Below are 15,165 nucleotides of genomic sequence, written 5' to 3'. Positions count from 1 at the left end.
ACATTCAGGCAAAACACTCATGCCCATAAAAACATTTTAAAGAAACTCATATACTGTCTCAAAGACTTCCCTAATACCTGTGAGTTACCCTGCATGGCAAAAAAAAAAGTGTTTGCTGGTGTAACTGAGTTTATAGACCTTAAAATGTGGGGTAGCCCATTATCTAAATGCATATGACTTAATTACATGAGTTCTTTTCAAATGGAGTAAGATAACATAGATCAGAGAGAAGAGATAGCAATAAAGGAGTTGGGGAAAGACAGGTTGTGAAAGAGACTTAGCCTGCCTTTGCTGACACTGAAGATGAAGAAAATGGATTATAAGCCAAGGAATGTGTAGGTAGAGGCTGGAAAAGACTTTGGATCAATAACTAGCAAGGAGACAGGATGTCATTCCTCTAATATTACTGAATTCTATCAATAAGCAAGGGGGTGGATCTTCCTATAGAATCTTAGAAATAAACAGGCCAGATAACTTGGTTTTACCTGATGAAACCTGTATTAGACTAAATAGCTACATAACTCCCCTGAGATAAACATATGCTGTTTAACCTACTTTGTGGCAGTTTGTTACAGAAATATCAGAAAACAAAAATACTGCTTTATCTCATAGGATTTAGCAAATTTGTTTTCTTAATTAAACTGTTGAGTCCTGGTTCTCTGACTATATTTCATGTACAGCTGAGTTTATGGTTTTGCTTCCACACTCACCATGGTCCAAACCTACCTAACACAAAATTCCAAAATTAAATTATTTATAATTCTAACTTGCATATTGCTACATCACTGTGAAATCTCATGCTGTACTGTTCCATCCTGCCTGGGATTGGATTAATTCTTTTACCCATGTATCCACATGCTATACATTAACCACCCATAGTTGGTTTGTAGTTGTCTCAGATGTCACAGCAAGTGCAGTATCATAGTGTTCTTCCCCAAGGGATAACATTGGAGTGCTGCTAATTCAGATACTCCAGAGAAAAGCCATAATATGCTTCCCTGTGGTAAACTTAGAAAAAAAAAAAGTTTTGTTTCCAGGATCTATGTATGATTTTGCTGTCACACCTCAGACAAAAAAATATAGTAGCCAGACTGATTAAGTTCTTAAGATAGGGTATTAAGTTACGGGTTTTGTTGTTGTTGGTTGGTTGGTTGTTTTTTGTTTTGTTGGTTTTGGGGGGCTTTTTTGTTTTTTGTTTTGTTTTTTTGAGACAGGGTTTCTCTGTGTAGCCCAGTCTGGCCTTAAACTCAGAAATCCGCCTGCCTCTGCCTCCCAAGTGCTGGGGGATTAAAGGCATGCGCCACCACTGCCAGGCTTGGGTAGTAAGTTATGCTGCAAGGGCATGAAGGTTCCTCCATGGTTAAAGCAGTTTCAGTATGAATGTGAAGATTGTGGAGTTCAGTCCCCCAGAAATGTCAGATGGATGTGGTGGCCTACCTATAATTGTAGCCTGGGAGTGTGGAGATGGGTATCCCCAAAGTAAGCTGGCTGGCTAGTCATGTCACTGAGTTCTGGGTTTGATTGAGAGACCCTGTCAAATGAACAAGATGTGCAAGTGATAGAGGATTACTCCTGATTATCAGCTTTGGGCCTCTGTATGCCTGTGCATATATGTGCATGCATACCTACACACATTCAAACATGTATACACAGCAACAGTGGGTGGGGGGAGATTAGAGAGTTTGAAAGTAATTGTAGTTTTAGACACCTGAGATTTCTTGGCACATTTCCCAAGGCTTAAAGCAGAGATTGTATTATTTGAGCCAGCTGGACCTGAAGGATTTGAGAACTACTGATTTCCCTGTCAAGCTTTCCAAAGAACCTCAGACATACAGCTGGTGGAATGCTTGCCTTCTCTCCTTTCTGCACACCAAGTACCTAAACAGGTCATAGATTCTTTAATTGCCAGTTAAATTTCTGCTATATTTGCCATATAGACTGTCTAGCTACTCTTTGCAAGTTGTCCTGCAGTCTATTGGGATGATGCAAGTAACTGTGACATAGGCACTGGGGTAAAGCATTTAAGCCATATTTGTAGTTGGTTTCAGAGCACTGACAAGACAGTACAATGTTACTTGACACTCCACCATCTCTGGAGATTTTGTTGCTCTTGGCCATTAGTTACTCTATGCAGACTAGCTTTTTTGTCAGTGAGTTTTCTAACTTTACTGTTTTTCACTTGGTACTTAATAATATAGTAGTGAAAAGGGCCACAGTGACAAGCAAACCAGAGTATTTGAAAATGTCAGTACTTGAGTGCTGGGTCGATTTTTAAGCTTTTTACTCTCAGAGCTTAAAGTATATGAGGATCAGGCTCTGACAACTTTATCAAGATTGCTGCATAAAAACAGAAAATTTTTCAGAAAGTTCTTAACACTAAATATTTTTAAGTGTTTGTGTGTGTGTGTGTGTATGGTGTCTATTTGTACATCCTGCTGTGTTATGTATGTCTGCATGATACTGCATGTATCTCAGTTTATCTCTCTCCACCTCATTTTTTGAGGCAGTCTCTCAGTGAACCTTGCAGCTAGGAAAACAGGCCAGAAAGTCCACAAGATGCAGTACTTCCCCACCCCTCCAGTATGATGTACAGGCTTGGGACACCATGTCTGGCATGTATGTGGGTGCTGAGAATCTGATCTCACGCAGGAAGCACTCTACCTGCTGAAACTTCTCCACTCTGTGTGTGTGTGTGTGTGTATGTCAAATACTCAAAATAGATACAACCTTTAGCACAAAATCTAGTAATAGATCACCTGGTATATGTTAGTTCTACATGTGCTTACCTGACTATTATACATTACTGTAGACACAAAACTCTGTTCCAGCTCATGATATCTTTCATGGCTGAAGAAGACGTGTTGAGACAGATGTAACTACAGACAGGCTGAACCCTTGGCACAACTTCCTTTTAGAGTTTTAGGAACTTCAGATGGGGACAGCGTGCCACAGAAGTGCTATATTGAGAGCTAAAACACCAAATGATGCATTCTTCACTGACCTTAAGAGTAAAGGCCAGAAGTGGTGTGTGCCCCCAAGGAAAGAATCATGCAGACACAACAGAACTGATACACAGAGACTAACTGCATACACAAAACATAGACAGGTTCAAACCAGACAAAACTGATTCAGCCCCAGCTCAGAGAAGAAGTGGACACAAAGATTAATCCTAACAAAGCAGCTATTTGAACTGATGCGTGCTGGGGAGGCGACAAACCCAAAATGAACTCTTTTGTGACTTGTTTTGTTTTAGTAATTTTTGTCTTAATGACTTTTTGTTTCTATTTTGGGTTTTGTTTTTTGTCGGGTTTTTTTGGGGGGTTTTGGTTTTTTGGTTTTTGTTTGTTTTTTTAAGCGGTAGAGAAAGAGAATATGAAGTCGATGAAGTCAGGGAGATAGGGAAACCTTTGAAGAATTTTGGGGAGGAGAAAGAATATAATAAAATACACAAGAAAAAAATTAAATTAGAAAAAGAAAGATTCTGGAGCAACTAGTATCCCCCAGGTACCACAGCGCGTAGTTGTACAGTCTCTGGCTCTCCTACCTAGGTCAATGTGCAGCACATGCCATGCTCGGTCTTTGTGCTGTGCAGAATAATGAACCAAATGGCACATGCCCCTCCTATGTCTTATTTCAATCCGTTCTCCAACTCCTCTCTCCTGTCTGCACAGAACTTTCCTCACTTCACAAGTTTCAGAGCTTCTGTTTGACGGTGTGGCATTGTTCTAAGGTTTGAATAATGTTAGAAAAGCCAAATTTTTACATAGTTCATAGAGCCAGAAATAGTTCGACAATCTGATTTTTTTTGTTAATGATTTTTACAATCTCAAATTCTATTTAACTGTAAAATGTTTTCAAATTAATTCTGAATCATTTGATAAAATTGAAACATAGCCATTTCACCACAAATGCTGACACAAGACTTTGATTAGCTATGGTTGTAAGCTTGAGATTTTTATTATTATGTATTTTCAGTCAATAGAATACTGCAAAAACTTGTCAAGTAAGATGACATATGCCTATAATCCTGTACTCAGAAAGTGGAGGCAGGAGAATCAGGAGTTCAAGGGCAGTCTGAGCCACAGAGACCCTGACTCAGTAAAGCTAAACAATAACAGCAGTAATATTGTGATGTCTACAAACAAAATGATTAAAATAAACTATGGCCAAGGTGATGAGAAGTAACATTATCAACAAACCCTCCTGCGTGTACAGTCTGCATTCTCTCTATTACAAACCATGCTGTCAATGTAAGTGGCAGAGTAAATTCACCGAGATTCTTAAGGACCCTAAGATCTCAGACAGGCAATTAATGGGAATCAGCCTTAATGTCACTCATTGCATTAGCCACTAAAATGAGGTAGACTGTCCTTTGAAGTGAGGTGTTAATCTCTACCAGTTCTGAGACCTGCAGACCACATATTCAGTACAAAGCTGATGAGTATCTGCCTGTGTTCCCTATAACGGTCACCTTAGCTGCTCTTCTGGAAAACTTGCTGCAGCTTCTACATCAGTACTTGGTGTGTCACTTTGCATGTAATTCTAGGAAGACTTCTTCCTCTTAACACCTCATAATGCAGCCTCTGACACCTGCCAGGCCCCAGGGCTCCCTCAGTTTCACAGCACTGTAGTGTCTGTCACAGCTTGTGCTTAGCTGGACAGTGGCCTAAGGGAGTGTTGTAATTGTTGATCTTCTGTCAAGACTAGTAAGACTAAATAAACAATGACTATTTTACTTACATATGTGTGTATTCACTGGATTATCGCTTTTAATGGTCTTTGAGACCATTTTTTTTTTTTTTTTTTTTTTTTTTTTTTGGTTTTTTCGAGACAGGGTTTCTCTGTGTAGCCCTGGCTGTCCTGGAACTCACTTTGTAGACCAGGCTGGCCTCGAACTCAGAAATCCGCCTGCCTCTGCCTCCCGAGTGCTGGGATTAAAGGCGTGCGCCACCACGCCCGGCTGAGACCAATTTTTTGTTTTGTGTTGTTTTGTTTCACAACTGTTTAGTACAAGAAGCCAAGTCTGTGCTAGCTTTCAGCATGCATTTCTTGCTAAGGTTAACATGCTGGGATTTTCATCTAAAGAAAGAGCTATGTTGTTTTGTCACTTACACACTTAACAGCCTTTGTAAAATTCTGAGCTGGTCTAATTTAAGTTGTATTTTGTCTCAGGAATAAGGAGGCATTGCAGGGGATGGGGGGGAGGTGGGGGGGGGGGGAAGTGGCCAATCTACAGAATATTCAGAAGGGTGTGTGTGTGTGTGTGTGTGTGTGTGTATCTATTGTATATTTATATAAAGAACACCATTTTATATTATAGTAGTTATGGTACATGACATCCTCCCTCCAAAATTTGAAAAAATAATACTTCTATTCTATCACTTGACACATTTCATCATAGAATATATAATTAAAGAATAAGTTTACAATATTAACTGAATTAATGAGATATGATAAGAGATACAACAAAATGAGTAGTATGTGCTCTTGGAGGGCTTGATTGGATGGACAGAGCTGGGTTTCCATATACCATGGGGCCTAATAAGATGAGATTCCACCCTATCACTGCTACTCTGGCCAAAGTGAAACATAAGGTAACTCAGTGTATTTTGAACTTTTAAAAAAAAAATGTTTATAGCAATAAAAATTGTTAGATATTTGAGACCAAAACTCATGTAATAACTCTTAAGATTGTGTACTGGATGCATTAAAAGTGCTTAGTAAGCCGGGCGTGGTGGCACACGCCTTTGATCCCAGCACTCGGGAGGCAGAGGCAGGTGGATTTCTGAGTTCGAGGCCAGCCTGGTCTACAAAGTGAGTTCCAGGACAGCCAGGGCTATCAGAGAAACCCTGTCTCGAAAAACCAAAAAGAAAAAAAAGTGCTTAGTAAATGTTAATTGTTCACCATCAAGCTTCTTCAGCCTACCCATAAATCTTGGACATGTAACCTTAACCTTGAACTTTGTCTTCGGGAGGTTTTTAGTCCTAACTCACCGGCATCCTAGTGGAAGCTAGTAGCTCTGATTGTTGTCAGTAGTGTGTAATTTCTTTGATAAGCTGAAATAGTTTAACTGTATGTCATTTGTTTTTACGTAGGTCAGAGATGCGTGAGGGTGGAAGACACAGCAGAGAACTGGAAGAACATTTCTGCTTTCTGGCACTTCCTCAGAGCGATGTGGTGGATGTTTACCAGAATGGGCTAAGTGTCGGAACATCCCCACTGAGAATACTTGGGAATCCTCTTCTTGGAGTGTATCTGTTTAGACATGTTGACATTGCCCTGCGTCATGCTTGCAGTAGAAGCGTGGCTGTAGAAAGTATTATGATTTTTAAGGTAGGTAGTCGGATAAAACGTACTAAACACAGGAGCAGTTTACTTTAAGTCCACATGGACATAGTTTGGTTTTAGATTAAATTAGCTTGAATAGAATATCCCGTAATTATTCTGTTGTTGTCCTGTAGAACTGTTCCTGTTTCCTTACTCTCATCGGACGTGGCACAAAGTAAAACTACACAAAGGCAGCACCCATCGTTGTCTGCTCAGTGCATAATTTAGTCTGGATTCATTATCTCTCTTCTTATTTTTTATTTCTTTATTTTGTCATGCTATGGTACCATAGCAGTTTGTGTCCTCCAAACAAAATAAAATAAAATAGAATTGTAGCATAAGCTTAGTTTATTCACCTATTTCAGTGTAACACTGTTATACCAATGTCGATTGTTTTTGACAAATGTGCCACGCTTATATAAAATGATATATTTTGTGTAAAGGGTAGAACAAGACCACAGAAGACAAACTTGTGTGTGTGTGTGTGTGTGTGTGTGTGTGTGTAAACCATAATAGTCATCATTTAAGTACCCATTTAGTGTATGATAGAATTTTCATGTATCTTTTCTACAAACATTTATTTTTTAAGATTTCTTTTATGTGGATGGCTGTTTTGCCTGTGTATATGTAAGTACCAAATGTGTGCCTCCCTACAGAGGCCAAGAAAGGGCACTGGATCCTCTTGCACTAGAGTGACCATTGGTTGATAGCCCATATGTGTCTGCTGGGAACTGAACCTGGATTCTCTTTAAGAGCAGCAAGTGTTCTTTTAACCACCAAGCCATTTCTCCAGCTTCTACAATGCATTTTTAAAGCCTTATGGAAATGTTTATGTAGTCATTTGACTTAAAATATTAAATGGACCAAGCATGCCTATAATCCAGGCATATGGAAGGTTTGGGACAAGAGGATTTTGAATTCAAGATCCCCTTGGGCTGCGCAGGGGGTTCAGAAATACCAAAACCTTATCTTAGAAACTTGGCACACACCATTGGTAATTATCAACATGTTGTCAAATACGTAGATCAAGTTAAGGCATGTATTAGGAAGTTCCCAGTGGGAAGTTCTCTTGCTAGAAAAGCATGGGAACCTGAGTTTTTTAATCCCAGCAGCCAAGTATAAAGCTGAATGTGGCCATACACACCTGTAACCAACCCCAGGGCTGTTTGGGAGGTAGAGGCAGGCAGATCTCTGAGTTCGAGGCCAGCCTTTTCTACAGTGTGAGTTCTAGGACAGCCCGGGCTACACAAACAAACCCTGTCCCCTAAAAAAGAAAAAAGAAAGAAAACAGAGAATTTTAGAAATGCACGCAATTGTCAGTAATAAAATATGTATTGGTGGTGTGATTCAGTAATGAGAGTATTTTCCCACCATGCATACATTAACTAGCATGTGGATGAAAATACTGTAAAAGTATTTATGGAGTCTATGGTAATTCCAATTTAATTTTGATGAATTACCTCATAATGTTTTCTAACGGCATTGCAATGATATTTAACTAACAGGCAATTATAAGACCAAGCATAAAAATTTGCACTTGATCTTAGCCAAAAGGCCAAGAAGTGATCCAAGCATAAAAATTTGAACGGTCTTACAGAGAGAATAAACAACTTCTAATTCAAACTAGTTCTGAACAAGTATACAAGACTTGAAAATGAGCTAACTAGAGAGAAGATAGTACAATAGAACAAACTAGGTAGATAAAACACTAAGACCCCAGACCTTGTGCACAATTTCCTACCAACAGTCCTTAATGGTTCCAGTTCTTTACATCCCCACCAACATATCTTTTTGGTGAGGCTTTGAGGACTGACTTGGAGAATGTGCCCTCTTAAGTTGGTGAGAAAGTTTGTGAAGTGATGTTGTGGGCCTCCAAGTCAGCTCTACCAGTGTTGATGCAGCTTGCCAGCTGCCTGTCTCTACGGGCCGATACAAAACTGGCACTGGTCCTCACAAGAAAAATGGCTCCCCAGATAGAAGGCAGAATGCCTTTACCTTGAAACAGTGGCTGTTCCACACCTTGAACCCTGTTTGGCAAGAATTGGTTTATTCCTAGATTCAAAGTTTATGTCAGAGACATGTGCCTCGTTACATATTCTGCTGTGTAGTACCCGGTTGTCCTGAGACGGGCACCACTACTAGTTATTTCTCTCCACATGTACCTGTTGCTTTTCTCACATCCTTAGAAAACCTTTGTCAGACCCCTCAAAGTTCCCTTCCAGGCTAATAAATAATCTTCATGTGGTTGACCTGAGTTCAGACTTTGTTACATAACGGATGTTGATGATTTACACTTAGTGAATTACCTGCTAGCCTCCCTAGCCACTTCCTTGAAAGATTTTCCTTTGTATTTGTTTAATCAGTGAACAGTATCTTGACTAACTTAAGAATAATTCTTAAGCATAGCTTAAGAATTAGTCTAATCTGCCATGAGTGGTGGCACATGCCTTTAATCCCAGCACTCGGGAGGCAGAGGCAGGCAGATTTCTGAGTTCGAGGCCAGCCTGGTCTACAGAGTGAGTTCCAGAATAGCCAGGGCTATGCAGAGAAACCCTGTCTCGAAAAATCAAAAAAAAAAAAATTAGTCTAATATAACATTTATGTTTTTATTTTTAATGAGCTATATTTAAGAATAATTTTCAATTTAGAGAAGGGTTACAAACACAGAAAATTTTATGTGTAGTCCAGCCAGACTTGCCTCTTCTTTTTTTACTATTATTTATTTTTATTTTATGTACATTGGTGTTTTGACTGCATGTGTCTGTATGATGGTTTCAGATCCCCTGGAACAAGAGTTACAGACAATTGTGAACTACCATGTGCTGGGAATTGAACTAGGTCCTTGAGCCATCTCTCCAGTCCCCCAAACCCCCTTTTATTAATTTTTATTTTATCTGACTTGCCTGTTCTGATCAAACATTTTCTAAAACTATAGCAATTTGGTCAGACATGAGAACTAAGAGTGGTACAGTGCTGTTGAGTAACATAGATTTTAGTCATTTTTGCCAGGTTTCTTAAGGTTCCTTCCACTCCAGGGAGCTATCTAGAATACTGGTTTTAGAGGTATTATTTTGAAATTTGGATAAATGGATTAGCTAATTGAAAACACTGGGGGAAAAAACATTCTACTTCATACATGGGTCTTAGCCTTTAATGTATGCACGCATGTATGTAAACAGCTGTAAATATGAGCATAGAATAACATTTAGAAAGGAGACTGAGGAAGGTAGCCTTCAGTGATGAGGAAGAACAGGATGCAGGAAAGGACATGGGAGTCAGGAAAGAGAGTACAAAGCTAATTGTTCTCCTAGTTTCAGTTCTGTTACTGGTTAGTTTGACTTTTGGTGGCTGTGGGTGGGTGGGTAAAACCTGAACTATATTCCATGCCCTAAGATTGTCTGCTCTAAGTTCCCTGAGATGCATAGAGTTTGCAACAGGGCTAGTGTGTATTTGAGTAGCTACCATACTCCTTAAAATAAAATGATCTTTTATTTAAAAAAAAAAAGAATATGATTACAGATCTTTTTGCGATATTCTTTGTACTTATTATTGAAAACCCACCTTTCTTCACTCATTCTCGATTTAGACCATTTAGAGTTGTTATTTGGGTTTTAGTGTGGCAAACTTTTAAACTGTAACATAGAGAAATCGGCATGATTTACAGTCATCAGTTCCTGGCCACTGTTTTTCAAAAAGACTTCTCACTGTGATCTTAGCGACTTGTTTTCTTGAATTTTATCCATTATCTTTTCACACTGCTTTTCAGTACTTGAATGTTTGGCTTTGTAGTGTTTAGTTTTGTTTATACACTTCAATAGGAATTTAACTTTTCAGTTGTCCTCCGTGTTGACTAATCTCCCTCACTTTGTTCAAGTGGCACTTTTAATTACATGCCATATATTGGCCCTGATAACACACAACTACCTATCAGCCCAGCACTTGTGTGGTAGATAGGAAAGCTACCACAAGCATAGCATGTTTTGAGCTTTATATCATAAAAATTGGAAGAAAAAAACAAAAACAAAAACTGTTTGACTGTCTGATTTATGTCACTTTTTCTTTTCCCACCATTCTGTTTCTAACTTAAATATTCATAGTCTTTTATATACAGTTAAACAGTAAATTCATTTCTAAAAGTAGTTTTTCTGAAGCTTTTATTACAAATATTCTAATTAGAACTTAATTGGGAAATAAGTAGTGTAATCACCATGGTAAAATATCCCATTCGTCCAAAATGGATTAACAGTTTATTAATTCATCACTATTAAGATCATGAGACTTGGGCGCTGGCGAGATGGCTCAGCGGGTAAGAGCACTGACTGCTCTTCCAAAGGTCCTGAGTTCAAATTCCAGCAACCACATGGTGGCTCACAACCATCTGTAATGAGATCTGATGCCCTCTTCTGGTGCGTCTGAAGACAGCTACAGTGTACTTATATATAATAATAAATCTTAAAAAAAAAAAAAAAAAAAAAAGCATGAGACTTTAAAGTATTTGGGTATTATCTTTTGCTTTTTAGGTTCTCTTTGGGAGAATAAAGAAGATTCAACCTTCTATGGATAAAAACAAAGTTTCTCTGGATCCTTCTCCTAACTTTGATTGCCATATGTCAAGAAATATGCCTTCTCTGAAAGATACCATTGAGCTACAAGCCTACAATTCAATGGTATGTTAGTTCTGGGTTCAGTTGATGACTTGAAGGACACATGTGTAGCACAGAACTATTTAGATGACAAAGACTTAGCCTCTAAGTTGGCTGCCAACCTCTCATTAGACCAAGGCTTCACAATGGCTTCACATCCAGTCTCTTATGAAAGTAAATTTCAGATGTTTCATCATTAAAAAAGGTAATGTGAGATGCTTGATTAACTCAGTTCTGATATGATCAAAAATATCATATATATCAAAACATCATATTGAGGGCTGGTGAGGAGCTTTGTGCATAGAGTGCTTGCCATACAAGTATTAAAGACCTGAGTTCCATCCTCAGAACCCATGCCAAGAAAGGAAAAGCAGATGTAGTGGTATGTACCTGTAACCCTTGAGCTAGAGAAGCAGAGGAGGAGGGTTTCTAGGGCACATTGGCGACAGTCTAGCTGACTTGATAAACTAATCCTTTGAGATATCCTGTCTCCAAAAATAGAAAAATAACAATGGCTGTACTGAGGCATGAGAGCCAAGGTTGACCTCTGGCCTCAACATGTACATGATATCATACATGTTCATACACACACACACCAACAACAACATCACACTACTCTCTATACATCCAATTGAGATGTATCAAAGTGCGTTATAATAAGATGATTTTGATCAATTATATTGATTTCTTATACTTTGAAAGAGGAACAAAGGAAAGCTTTATGAATTGAGTAAAAGCAGTTTTTATATTTTTGCTTAACACTGTAGATAATTAATTTTAATAGAATATTCAATTATATATTTTATAAGTGAAATTAAGCCTTCAATGGGAAGTACATAGCTAGGTTTCCACATGTAAAGAGTGTTAATGTTTTTCTTATTGTGTCTGACTTGAAATAGGCTTCAGGACGTGTGTAGGACATTCTCTGTAGAAAGTAGTACTTACTTTAAAACATTGTTGTGCTTCTACTGGTGTCAGTAGCTTCCAAGGAAAAACTATGTGGTGGGAGGAAGAAAAGAACTTGTATACATCCTTAACCAGATGAGACTTGGAGAAGATGGAGGGAGTGCTACAGTTCTTGTCTTATCATTAAGAGTCAGTTAAAGAAAAGCCCATGTAACAAAGCAGCACATGGGGGGCTGCATTGGGAGTGGGGAGGTATTAGTTTTGAAACACTTATGAGGTAAGTACCATATTCATGGGAAAAGCATTTTTTCTCATAATCATATTGGGACCCTTCATCAAAATCACAGCATAAATGGTTTGTAATGAAACCACAGTCCTCAAGATGTAGACCCTCTGTTAGTGCTCATGTGTGAGAAAATACCCTGGTGCCTTAGGTTTTGATATAGAACAACCTGTATACAGCCTTAAGGACATTTAGCCAGGCATGGTGGCGCACGCCTTTAATCCCAGCACTTGGGAGGCAGAGGCAGGTGGATTTTTGAGTTTGAGGCCAGCCTGGTCTACAGAGTGAGTTCCAGGACAGCCAGGGCTATACAGAGAAACCCTGTCTCAGAAAAAAAAAAAAAAGACATTTAACCACAAAGCAACATTCTTAACTATCAAGAGGTAGAGCTACCAAAATATAAGTAATGGGTTTTTTTTTTAAAGATTTATTTTATGTATGTGAGTAAACTGTGGCTGTCCTCAGACACACCAGAAGAGGGCATCAGATCCCATTACATATGTTTGTGAGCCACCATGTGGTTGCTGGGAATTGAACTCAGGACCTCTGGAAGAGCAGTTGGTGCTCTTAACAACTGAGCCATCTCTCCAGCCCAAGTAATGGGTTTTTTAGCTACCTTTTCTCTAACTCCTTTTTTGAGACTGCTCAAGGTTCATGATTAATCTTAAGGGTTAAGATATTCCCCTGGAAACCAGTGGCCAGGGTTTTGCAATAGTTTGATTTTTTTTTTCTTATGTCTTTCAGGTGTACTTCTATGAGTATGATTACTTTTCAAGACCAGTAGATAAACCTAGGCAATGTCTTCCATATGCAATAGTAACAGTGAAATGTATTGGTCAAAAGGCAGGTAATGGACAGCTTATAACATCGCTGAGATTCTCCTCAACAGGATTTCCTAAGAGGCTTGGTAAGATATAATATAAATTATTTAATTGCACTGGTCTTAAATTCCTAGTATTTTAATACATTGTAAATCTCTAACAAAAATAGTTGTTTTACATGTTTAGGATCATATGCACATAATCTTTCCACTTTGGCTTAATATATGTACATGTTCTTTTTCTGTGTTGATAGCTATAACAATAATGTGTTCATTTTTATGGATGGATGGATGGATGGATGGATGGATGGATGGATGGCGAGTACTGCATTGTGTAACTATGCTATTATACTGTGACATCCAGGTCTCATTAACACGTATTATTCCACATTGGTATTTATAGAAGGGTCTCAGCGCTAATATGTCAGAGTTTTACTGTGGAATATGTATTAACACTAAGAAAATATAGCTTTAAGTAGAGATGACGTCCTGTGATTCTTTTCTAAAGTGGTTGACTCAAGTGCATTAGGTTATATCAAAGTCTTTCTTACGAGTCTAGTGGTTAGTATATGTTGGTTCATTGTGTTTTTAATTTTTTCCTAATTTTTGATGGTACTAGAACCTTGCTGTCTTTGCAAATACATAGTTCTGTCAGACTTTTTTCCTGTTTTTTGTTGCTATTGTAAATTGCTTCTGATTTTGACTTTTCAGATACTAACAAGATTAGGGTCTCTTGAATTCTTGTTTTGTGTGTATGTGAGGTTTTATTTTGTTTTAATTTGTTGTTTTATCTGTATGTGTTTTTTCTGTGTGTTTGTGAGTGTGCCAGTGCCCATGCATGATGGCTGTGGAGGTCAGAGCAGGATGTCCAGTGTCTTCCTTTATCATTTTCTTCCTAATTGCCTCCACACAGAATCTCTCACTGAACCAAAAGTTCATTTTACCAGCAAGATTGATAATCCCTCTTGGGATTGCCTGTCTCCACACTAACCAGGTACACATGCCTGAAGAGACCCAGCATCAAATAGCCACTCTGACATTTCTGCTCCAATCTTTTACCCACATATTTTAATTAAGCTGGGTTTTTTTTTTAACTGAGTTGTGAGAGCTGTACTATATGCCATGTAAGCATTAAAACTATTGTCTCTGACTTGGTGGGTTTTGCCTTGTACTTTTTATCGGTGTTTAATGGACAGGAATATGTGATATGTATATCACTGAGCCACAGTCTCTCTTCACTCCAGACTAATCGGGAGTTCTGTCATATATAGGTGGCCTGGAACACACAATGATCTCTAGTTTATCCTCCCAGATTGCTGAAATTAGAGGTGTGAGCCATCACACCTGACATGACATTTCTAAAGGGATACATTATTATATTAAGATAATTGAGATTAAATCTGTCTTATTTATGAATGCTTTCCTAAATAAATGAAGCTTTTAAAAAGTTTATAGGACTAGGCCTTTAATACATTGTAAATTTTAATACTTGGATTCAGGAGCAGAGGCATGCAGATCTCTTGAGTTCCAGGTAGCTACAACTAATAGTGAGACCCTGCTTCGACAGAAAGGGAAAAATCAAAACCTCTCACAGGTTCCTTTTACCATTTTGGCCTTACCTTCCTGGAAGCATTAGCCCACTCTATTTCCCAATGCCATATCCAGTTGTCTTACAGAATGGTTTATAAGAGAATCCATCCTGCCCACACGGGTCTTCAGTAACACCCCCTAAGAGATGTCTGTCAGTCACAGGTACTCCAAGAATTGCTTAGTGCTTTATACCCATGTTTTAGGTCATCCTATCAATGTCTACTACCATACCTATCTCTTATAATTTTGCTTGTCTCTAATTGATTCTACACATTCATTTGTAATGAGAAAAAGGTGAAGTATTTACTGAAAGACATTTAGTTTATAGAAAAATTAAGCCGCCGGGCGTGATGGCACATGCCTTTAATCCCAGCACTTGGGAGGCAGAGGCAGGCGGATTTCTGAGTTCGAGGCCAGCCTGGTCTACAGAGTGAGTTCCAGGACAGCCAGGGCTACACAGAAAAACCCTGTCTCAAAAAACCAAAAAAAAAAAAAAAAAAGAAAGAAAAATTACAAAATTAAAATGTTAACAGATTGGAAAACTCAATAGCCCTTTTTTTTTCTCTCTCTCTCTCTTTTTTTTTTCTTTTGGTTT

At 38.5% G+C, this 15,165-nt stretch overlaps 1 protein-coding gene across 3 annotated transcripts in view; it reads left to right on the top strand.

Moving 5' to 3' along the window:
- The window catches only part of Tex15 (testis expressed 15, meiosis and synapsis associated), a 61,236-nt gene that overhangs the window by 27,485 nt on the left and 18,586 nt on the right, over positions 1–15,165 (top strand). For all 3 annotated transcript variants that reach the window (XM_021170328.2, XM_021170329.2, XM_085844028.1), the window contains exons 4-6: positions 6,097–6,334; positions 10,849–10,995; positions 12,905–13,067. In XM_021170328.2, the coding sequence (XP_021025987.1) occupies positions 6,097–6,334; positions 10,849–10,995; positions 12,905–13,067 (548 nt within the window). The remainder of the gene's footprint in view (positions 1–6,096; positions 6,335–10,848; positions 10,996–12,904; positions 13,068–15,165) is intronic.

Source organism: Mus caroli, unplaced genomic scaffold (genome assembly GCF_978045245.1).
Source record: "Mus caroli unplaced genomic scaffold, Mus_caroli_1 scaffold_10, whole genome shotgun sequence".
NCBI classification, from domain to species: domain Eukaryota; kingdom Metazoa; phylum Chordata; class Mammalia; order Rodentia; family Muridae; genus Mus; species Mus caroli.
Note: the sequence above shows the minus strand (reverse complement) of the source record. Positions and strands in the feature narration are given on the sequence as shown.